The sequence below is a fragment of the Cucurbita moschata genome, unplaced genomic scaffold, assembly GCF_002738365.1.
Source record: "Cucurbita moschata cultivar Rifu unplaced genomic scaffold, Cmos_1.0 Cmo_Scf00029, whole genome shotgun sequence".
In the NCBI taxonomy this organism is placed as follows: Eukaryota; Viridiplantae; Streptophyta; class Magnoliopsida; order Cucurbitales; family Cucurbitaceae; genus Cucurbita; species Cucurbita moschata.
Genome location: NW_019268545.1, coordinates 586,548 through 596,677, shown reverse-complemented (window position 1 = coordinate 596,677; position 10,130 = coordinate 586,548). Strand labels below are relative to the sequence as shown.

At 36.4% G+C, this 10,130-nt stretch overlaps 2 protein-coding genes across 5 annotated transcripts in view; both read left to right on the top strand.

Annotated features, from left to right (window-relative positions):
* LOC111463832 (pentatricopeptide repeat-containing protein At4g18975, chloroplastic) overlaps positions 1-10,114 on the top strand; it is a 12,158-nt gene extending 2,044 nt beyond the window's left edge. For both annotated transcript variants that reach the window (XM_023107764.1, XM_023107763.1), the window contains exons 4-6: positions 4,810-4,953; positions 8,308-8,520; positions 9,782-10,114. In XM_023107764.1, coding sequence (XP_022963532.1) covers positions 4,810-4,953; positions 8,308-8,520; positions 9,782-10,015 — 591 coding nt within the window. In that variant the 3' untranslated portion in view covers positions 10,016-10,114. The remainder of the gene's footprint in view (positions 1-4,809; positions 4,954-8,307; positions 8,521-9,781) is intronic.
* LOC111463833 lies at positions 785-3,545 on the top strand. 3 transcript variants are annotated; one of them, XM_023107766.1, is made up of 6 exons: positions 785-1,865; positions 1,992-2,070; positions 2,152-2,207; positions 2,380-2,589; positions 3,143-3,158; positions 3,275-3,545. In XM_023107766.1, the coding sequence occupies exons 2-6, from the start codon at positions 2,023-2,025 to the stop codon at positions 3,350-3,352; spliced, it is 408 nt and encodes a 135-aa protein (XP_022963534.1). In that variant the 5' UTR covers positions 785-1,865; positions 1,992-2,022; the 3' UTR covers positions 3,353-3,545. The 3 variants fall into 3 exon arrangements, with proteins under 3 accessions (XP_022963534.1, XP_022963533.1, XP_022963535.1); XM_023107765.1 differs by having other exon boundaries at positions 785-2,070; XM_023107767.1 differs by having other exon boundaries at positions 785-2,070; positions 3,231-3,545.
* Positions 10,115-10,130: the final 16 nt, after the last annotated feature.

The window sequence follows — 10,130 nt, the reverse complement described above, 5'->3', positions numbered from 1 at the left end:
AAAAAAAAAAAAAAAAAAAAAAAAAAAAAGAAAAGAAAAGAAAAGAAAAAAGAAAGACACTTCAAATAATCAAATGCTAAAACTGATTGCTTTGATAATAGTTGCATAAACCAAACACTAATTGACGAGTCTTTTTGTTTCCTATCAAAAGTAATATCAAGATGCCTTTCGCAAGTCCTATTTCCTTCTGTCATTTAATTTATTTACTTCTATAATATATATTTCTTTTTATTCACATTGGGTAAGAAAGCATCAAGAAGTGGTAAACATGAATTTCAGCGAGCTATGATTGTATCTAGATTGTTTGCTCATAACAACTAGAGGGATATTAAAGGTGCTTTGGAAGATCATTTTGAAGTCTCTGTTTTGTTTAATTCTTTCATGGCTGACAAGACTTTACTCAAACTTGATGATGGTAACTCTCCATTGGTTTTAAATCCCGCCGGAAATTGGAAGCTCTGTTGTGATTTTCATTTGCTTATCAAGAAGTGGTCTAGAGATAAGCACGCTCATCTGAATTTCATTGAAAGGTATGGTGGGTGGATCAGAATCAAGAACTTACCTCAACTTATTGGGAACACAATATCTTTGATGCTGTTAAAAATTACTAACACTTAGTATATTGGATTTTACTAAGAGGGACATGGAAGTCAAAAGGCATTTGTGTGAGTTTTTCCTGACTGCTACTGGAATTAATGATAGGAACAGAGGAAATGTGTTTCTTAGATTAGGAGGTGCATTTTTTGATGTCCCAGGGAATGGAGTTTGTATGAGTCTCAATTTTTAGTCATAAAACTTTGAATAAGCTTAAGTGATATTGTAGTTTACCTCAGTGATGCTCAGGGTAACAAAATGGCCAAGGTACTCGGAGGTAGTAGGAACCCGAGATGAAGAGATAATTTTAGTGATAACTACATCATTCCCAATAGTTGGCAACATATTAAACGTTTCATTTCGAGCTTTAGGGCCATTTAAAGACATGGAGTTTCTGAGATATTCAGAAATGGATTTGTACATTCCTCAGATATGGAAGCTTGCTGATCTGTTGACTGAAATAGGGAGTTGAAGGCATTTGCATAAAAATCTTCGAACTATTAGATCATCCAATGTATAGTATAGTAATCGGGCTGAATATCTAATTCAAATTGACATCTGACTCATCATCTGAATCATCGAAAGGAACTGCATTGGAAGATGAATGATCATTCGATGACTTTAAAATATCATGAGAAAATTTGGAACTACCTAGACCATTGTCGTATTCAATCAATACTGATGGGGTATTTTTCTTCAATCTTCTTCCTGGGATAACCTCCTGCTTTTCTAAATGAATCAAAGGGATTGAAGATATTTTCAAAGAACATTTGGTCCGAAGGTACAATATCTTCATTGAATGTGAATGAGATGGGTCTGCAGAATACAAAGGGATTGAAGATTTTTTCCCTGCATAGAATTTTGAATAGGTTACATTAAAACAATCATTTACTTTCTTATTGCTCAAAATTTCTAAAGATTCAAAGACAGTAGGTACTCATCAGTTTGTGCATTGTTTGATAGACTTCCTCATTTTATGCCTTCGTTACATGGGAAGATTGGAGGATTGGTCAGGTTGATCTATTAAAAGTGGGCCCACAGGAATTTCCTCAAGAGGCGCGAGTAAAGGCTCCAAGGGATTCGATAAAGAGCAATTGAACGTATCCTTCTCATTTAGACCTTGATTATAAAATGCAACATCCCCCCGACTCATTTAAGACTATCTTCTAACTCATTGAAGGCAGCCTTCACATGAAGATCACTATCATTAAATGCAACATTCCCTGACTCATTTAAAACCGCATTTTCTGATCCAACTAACCTATGAACTGGTGAGTGTAAAATTTCTTCCTTGGTCATGGTGGTGACGGCTTTATCTTCCATAAATTGCTCTATCCTATTTAAATCCAATGAATTTGAAAAGTCATTTAAAGATAATTCACGGTTGATGATATTAGGAGATTCTAAAGAAGAAGCATCCGAAGGGAAATGCTTCCTTTTTTTCATATCCTTGATCACAATGGTTGCATGAAAGAAAACCACTTAGGGTTTTCTTAACTTCAATACAAGCTCGTTGAAATCAATCAAATTTAGAATATTAGAAGAAATGCGAATAAGGCCCCTGAAATACTCTCCAATTGCTTCAATCGTACTTCGTCTCCAGTTTATTCAAGGTAAGTTGTTGATAGAAATCCAACCTCCATACCCTTCAATAAGCTCCGGATGAGAGTGCTTCTTTTGTGACAGTTTTTCAATTTTCAATAGCAAGTTTCCATAAAATCTCCATTTTCCATCACTAATGTTTACTAATGTTTCCTTGGTTTCCTTCCATTTATTATGAACAAGCAATTTGGAGACAACAAAACGCTCACCGAAATTTTATGTATCACTTCTTTTGCTTCTCTCACCCAAAATGATGGTTCAATCAAGTTGTCAATACAAGAAATCCCTGCAAGCTGATTACTCTTTGGATTATTCCTCTGTTTCATCTCCACAAAGTGGTTATTCTTCAGATTATTCCTCTAATTTGACTTCACAACCTCTGCAGATCTTCTGGTAAATGACTTTTCATTGATCTCTATCTTCATATAATGATCTTCGGGCATTGCCATATTAGGTAGTTGCATTGCGGGCTCACTGTTTTTACTCATGTATCTTTAGGAAATCCCATAGCAATTCCCAGAAAATGACCCATCCATGTTTGGCAAAACCAGCAGACCTTGAGCAATTTCCTTCCTCTTGAAGGTGGCCAAACCACACATCCAATGTGCTAACCTTGGCTTTTCAGATTATTGCTAATGGAAAACCAAGAGGAGATTTATCTAGTTGTTATTCACGTCTTTTACAAAACACATTTTATCTTCAGACTAAATGAAAAAAACGTGTTATGAACACAACTCCTTACCTCCATAATTCAAAATCAACCTAATTATCATGGAGGAAGGTGATTATGAGTATTCATGGAAGATTTTCTTTAGAATCGCTTAAGGATGGTCGTCATGCTTCAAGCCTTAGAAGTCCTTGGTCTAATGTTTCTAAGATCTAGAAAAAGGTTGAATCTTATGTCTCTTTTAAACTTGGAAAAGGTAATCAAATCTTTTTTTGGCAGGACAAAGAGACTGGAGGTATTTCTTTGCAGCATTTTCTTCCTCAATTTTTTGTTCTCTCTTCACCTCCTGATGGTTCTGTTTTTTTAGTTTTGGGATTCTATTCATCTTTCTTGATCTTTAATCTTTCAAAGGTTACTGAAAGACGATGTGATATTGGCTTTTCAATCGTTATTGGGTCCCCTGGATACTTCAATGGTAGATTCTTCTGAGGATTCAAGATCATGGTTATTAGAGCTCTCTGGCTCTTTCTCGGTGAAGTATATCGAGAGAATTAGCTTATGCTACTCCTTTACAGCCAAACCTATTCAAAATAATATGGAAATCTCGTAGTCCAAAGCGTATTAATATTCTGTTGTGGACCATTCCTTTGTAGCAATCACTATTGATTGCCCAGGATGTCCTTGCTCTATATTCTGTTGTGGACCATTCCTTTGTAGCAATCACTATTGATTGCCTAGGATGTATCACCTTTATATTCTCTAAACTTCTCTGGGTATGTGTCACTTTCATACACAACGGTCATGCATATATCACTTTCATGCATATAGGACCCCAAAAAAGTATTGAAGAGGTGAGAAAATGTATAATGATCGCTCACAGGCATGAGATACCACATATATAAAACATTAGTTCTTAAACATGATGCAACATAGAGATTATTTCGTACATAAACGTTCTCATCAAATTTAGCTAGTATCCATAACATCAATCACATCATGACTTGTCATTTCAGGAAAATACATAGTTTAGCATACATCAATCAATCATCTGACCTAGCCTTAAAGCGGTTTAGCATACATCAATCAATCATCTGACCTAGCCTTAAAGCATTCCAAAAGGAAAATCACATTGGCTACACAACCAAAAACAAAAGAGAGGAATATTCCCTATTATGAAGATGTTTTGCCCAACCTAAAAGAAAATTTCGTAGGTAAATCAATAGCTCAAGGATATGAATATTAGACTTAAATCTTGAAAGCTACCATTTACCCAATTGGTTCTTTTCTCAAAGTCGCCCTTAAACCGTATTCAAACAGTCTAAATCTATTCCAACACTACAACAAAAGATGCTGATTGCCACGACTGGCTGTCTACGTGTGGGACGTGTGGGTTGATGCTGATGCCTATTCATTGGAGAAGAAAACGATCCCCCCGAGAGGGGGAAAAGAGATGGAGATAGAAAGAGCCTTTCTAATTTTTGTTTATGACGTCCTAAATGGCTCTTTTTCCTTTCCCATTATTTTTCCTTTTCTACAATCTAGTTAAAAAATTCTAATTAACCCCAAATGAACTTCAAATATAAGAAAAAATCTTTGGGAATACACTTGGGCTCTTAAAATTGAAATACAAAAATTCAATGGATGATTAAATCCTCAAAGTTATGAATTTGAGACGATTAAAAAAAATCTCTCATTCAGAAATTAAATAAATTGATTGTCTCAACTTAACCCACTAAATTTAACTTAACCAAATTAGATCCCAAGAATTCCAATATATCCAATCGAATTCAAACTAATAACCTAAAGATTAAAATAATCTTATCCAAAAATGTAGGCATTACGGATCATGTTTCTTATAATATCTTTATCTTCAATATTAAATCTTGATGTATTTTCTAAAATAATTATACGACCTTGGAGGTTAATGAGTTCTGTAAACGTTGCAGCTTATGGATCTGAGAGATAGTAAGGAGGCTGTTTATGGTGCTCTTGATGCCTGGGTTGCATGGGAACAAGACTTTCCAATAGCATCCCTTAAGCATGCATTGGCTGTCCTTGAGAAAGAAAACCAGTGGCATAGAGTTGTACAGGTATGAGTTGTACCAGCCATTCTTTATCTACTCTCTTTTCCTTTTACCCACTCTTCCCACTTTCATGTTGAATGGAAATTAGTCTTCTCACTAGCCAAAAGGTGTGAAGGACATTAAATTTTTGGGGCAGGTATGTGAGCATGCAATTAGATGCAAATCCACAATATTACTGCTATATTCCCTTCTCGTGTAAACTGCAGAATTTTAGAGCATTGGCTGTGTGATGCAGTATATAATGGGCTATTTTACCAATTCTGTTTTGTGTAAAGTAAAATCTAAGAGGATGCACAAATAAACCCTAGTTTAAGGAAGAGTAAATAGCAAAGACAGTAAGTAGTGGGCTTTGAATGGCTAAGAATCTGTAAGTTACACTATTTAACACTAATATACAGCCTAAGAAGCACCAACACTCCCATTTAGGTAATGCATTTGCTTCGAACACTCCGATACTTGTTGGACACAGACAGTTACCTTGTAACATATTAAGTGATAATTTTTGTACAAAATGAATTAGTCCGATAATTTTTGTTTTTTGTTTTTTTGATAAGAAACAATTTCACTGGTTAATGAAATTTACAAAAAGAATAGATAATCCATGAGGATTACAAAAAGCTTTTCCAATTGGTCAATAGGGAATTGTAACTAGGGAGCCAGCAAAGTGATTATACACTTTACACCAAGACATAGAATAATAAATGAAGAGATCGAAGAACACTTCAAATGGATGAATGTTCTTTATTTAGAAAAATCCTTTGGTTTCTCTCCTTCCATAGAACCCCAAGGGAAGCCTTGTTTATGTGCATCCACAGTAGAGCTCTTGCTTTTTTAAAGGGGTCACGCAACATAACATTGGTGAGAATATCCTTTGCATCTTTAGGAATTGTCATATACCATCCAAAAGCCTTGAGAATTCTGTTCCAAAATTTCAAAGCAAAAGGGCAGTGTATGAATAAATGGTTCTGTGTTTCATCTTGGCCTTGCCTAAAGGATACCAGCTTGGGGAAGTTTCCAAGTATGGCATTCCCGTTTGGAGGTTGTCTTTGGTAGTGATGGTTCTGTGAGATAATTCCCATAGGAAAATTTTGGGTAACTATCGTCTAGATAATTCTAGCCAATGCCGTCTCCAAAAGGTGAGTTGATTATCCTATATTTAATAACAAAGATCTTGTGCATAAGGGACCATTTGGATTAGGTAACCATCTCTATGAATCCTCCCTCTTTGAGAGAACAATAGGTGCAAGGTCAGGACTGAGAGAAGACTGAGATCAGCCACTCTCAGGCTTCCTCGTCCTTCTAATTTCTGCCAAGTTGCAAGTCCCAGAAGCTGTTATCAGTGTTCCATACCCATAACAATCCAAGTCCACTGCTAGCAGATTTGTCCTCTTTGGGCTTTCCTTTTTGGGCTTACCCATACGATTTTTAAAAGGCGTCTGCTTGGGAGAGGATTCCACACCCTTATAAAGGATGTTTCGTTCTCCTCCCCAACCGACGTGGGATCTTACAATCCACCCCCCCTTCAGGGTCCAGCGTCCTCGCTAGCACTCCTTCCTTTCTCCAATCATGTGGGACTCCCACCAAATCCACCCCCCTTTCAGGGCCCAGCGTCCTTACTGGCACACCATCTCGTGTTTACTCCCCTTTGGGGAACAACCTCTGATTTGATAAGGAAATCACTACAAGGGGAGTAAGATTCGGATTACCTTGTTGATCGAATATCTCAAGACAAGAACATTGTTTGAGATTCAAATCACTCCACAAGCAAGATCGATCATGTCTAGCTTGAATGATTCTTGTTGATCAAATATCTCAAATACTTGTTTGAGATTCGAATCACTCCACAAGCAAGATTGAACATGTCGAGCTTGAATGATTCTACATGCAACCTAAACTACATAGAATTGCCAAGAAACTTAGCCATTGGCTAAAGAAAAGCACAAATGCTTCTTTTAATATATTTTCCAAGTCTACCTACAAATACAACATACAAGGCTTTATATAGCCTAAAAAATGAAACTATTAAAGGCGTGTAACATTCATACTTAATGACCATAATTAGCCATTGTGTAAATGTAACCTAAAGTAAATAAAATGTCTTAAAATACAATAACTCTAAATTGTAACCCACCCAAAATTTACAACAATCAAACTTTATTCTTCTTCAATGTAGCATGAATTGAAACATCTTTTGATAATTTTGACAACCTTTTCTTTACATCTTCATTGAAGTATATTGTATGATTGATGTCTCTTGGTTCATATCACTCCTCGCTAGCACATCACCTGGTGTCTGGTTCTGATACCATTTGTAATAGCCCAAACCTACTGCTAGCAGATATTGTCCTCTTTGGGCTTTCCCTTTCGGGCTTACCCTCAAGTTTTTTAAAACGTGTCTGTTAGGGAGAGGTTTCCACACCCTTATAAAGAGTGTTTCGTTCTCCTCCCCAACCGATGTGGGATCTTACAATACCTCTCTAATGGTAGCCTTTTTGCAATGAGGAATTCTGTAAAGTTGGGGGGTAATGAAGGCCATTGAAGTGTTTCCACCCAAGGATCAGTCCAGAAAAGTGTTGTGGCTCCACCACCCACTTGGTAGCATATTCCGATGGTGATAAGATCTTGGTGCTTGATATTGAACATCCATTGGTAGAGAAGATACATACCTACGTAATGTTGTTTACCAAGCTATATCTTGGTGTAAACTGTCTAATATTTTTACTTTCTATAGTTATACCACCCTCATTGTAAATAGGGAAGGTCTTTTGTTAACCCTACGGATTATACATCCCTTTTGTGAGTTTCAATCATCAATGAAATTATCTCTTAAAAAAAAAAAAACTTCCAAGGACTTCCTTGGTTATCTTGACTGGAAAGGAATGGGCGTCTCTACAAAAAAAGACCTATGTTTTTCAAATCTTTTTTTGATAATTTATTTTTTACTGCCCTCTCTTGGTGTAAACTCTCCCCACTCTTCAAAAATCATAGTCTCACATCGGTTGTTCAAAATGTTTTTTTGAATTTCCATGGCTCACTGCCCTTTTGTAATTTTATTTCACAGTCCATGAAATGATTACCTCACTGTTTCTCACAAAAAAAAAAAAAGCTTATTGATGTAAATGCATAAATTTATTGATTTTAAATTCTCTGAATTCGTGGTTTCGTGTTTGTATCTTTGCTTCTTAGTATCCAACTCATAACATTTCTAAAGAATATATGTGAATCATGTTGAGTTTCTTGTTAGAACAATAGTCAAGTCCAACGGTACCTAGCTTGTTACTATTGAATTTAGACAATGAAATGGGTATATGTATAGGTTATAGAAACAAATGCTGTTAGATTCATGCAGATGTCTTGCAGGTAATCAAATGGATGTTAAGCAAGGGGCAAGGAACCACAATGAATGTCTATGGGCAGTTAATACGGGCTTTAGACATGGACCATCGAGCGGAAGAAGCACATAAGTTTTGGGTCATGAAAATTGGTTCGGATCTACATTCAGTTCCTTGGCAATTGTGCAGAAGCATGATATCAATATACTACCGAAACAAAATGCTAGAAGATCTTGTGAAGGTATAATTCTCTCTTTCATTTAGTTAATGTAATGCTAGTGCCTTCTGGAAATGGCTTTTTGTTTGGAATATTGTTTTTTTCTTTTCCCCATTTTCCCATTAAAGTATTTTGATGATTCTCTTCTTTTGGGTTTGTACCTAGAGTATACTTCTATACTTGATTTTGATATCTCCACATAGCCCACGTGATTAGAGCATATCAAGTGTAACGATTCAGGTTCACCGCTAGTAGATATTGTCTTCTTTGGGCTTTTCCTTTCGGGCTTCCCCCTAATGTTTTTAAAACGCGTCTGCTAGAGAGAGGTTCTACACCCTTATAAAGGGTGTTTCGTTCTCTTCCCCAACCGATGTGGGATCTCACAATCCACCCCCCTTCAGGGCCCAGCGTCCTCGTTGGCACTCGTTCCTTTCTCCAATCGAGGTGGGACCCCACCAAATCCATCCCCCTTCGGGGCCTAGTGTCCTTACTGCACACTGCCTCGTGTCTACCGGAGAGGTTTCCACACCTTATAAAGGGTGTTTTGTTCTCCCCAACATCAAGTTTATGTTTCTTTTTACTAGGCTCAGATATTTTGTTGGCCTTCTCAAACAAAACCTTAGTTTTGTTGTTAAGATCTGAACTAGAGTTCCCTTTCTCAAGTGGTGAATGCTAAATGATTATCATATATTCCTATGGCCAGCTGGATAAAAGCATTAAGAACATCGTAATGTAGATCAAATTTGGAAATAAACAAAGGGCCTTAATAGCATACGAGCATAACAATCTAATGGCTTGGCTACACTACATGGTTCCTCTGGTTGAGAGACATTTTGATCCCTTTTAATTATTTTTAGCTCCCCTTGTCCTCTTTTTGATGTTATTAAAGTTTTTGAATTGGCATCTGGTTTGAATATTAATTATGGCAAGAGTGAACTGTTGGGGATAAACATAAGTCATAACACCTGTGGCAAGAACAATGGATAGAATTCTTTAAGATTTTCTTTGGAAAGGCTCGGAAGGTGATGCTGGTTGGCCTAATGTCAATTGGGAGCAGATTCAACTTCCCAAACTCTTGGACGGCCTTTGTGTTGGAGATCCTTTTAGTAATCCTTTGTACTGGGTTCACTTATCAATGAAATTTGTTACACAGATTGATAATATTTATATATATTGATGCAAAATAGTCGATGTGTCGATGAATTTTAAATTTTTGCGGGTCGGATTGCGTTATCCCCGAGTCTCTGTTATGCTAACCTTGCCTTTTGCCTTGTGTAATGTAAAGCTTTTTAAGAATCTTGAAGCTTTTGGGCGTAAACCTCCAGAAAAATCAATAGTGCAAAGGGTAGCAGATGCTTGTGAGATGCTGGGCTTGGTTGAAGAGAAAGAGAGGGTGCTAGTGAAGTATAATTACCTTTTTACCGATGAGAAGAAAGGGTCCATCAAGAAATATAAGGGAAAAAGAAAATCGACCAAGGGCAATCAAGACAATAGCGACCTTATGAAGAAGGCTCAATGAGTGAAATTAAGAGTTTCTAAATTTATTTTTAATTTTATATCTAATAGTCATTGACAAGTTTGTATATAATTGACTGATCATCTTTTGGTTTTTTTTTTTTTTTTTTTTTTTTTTT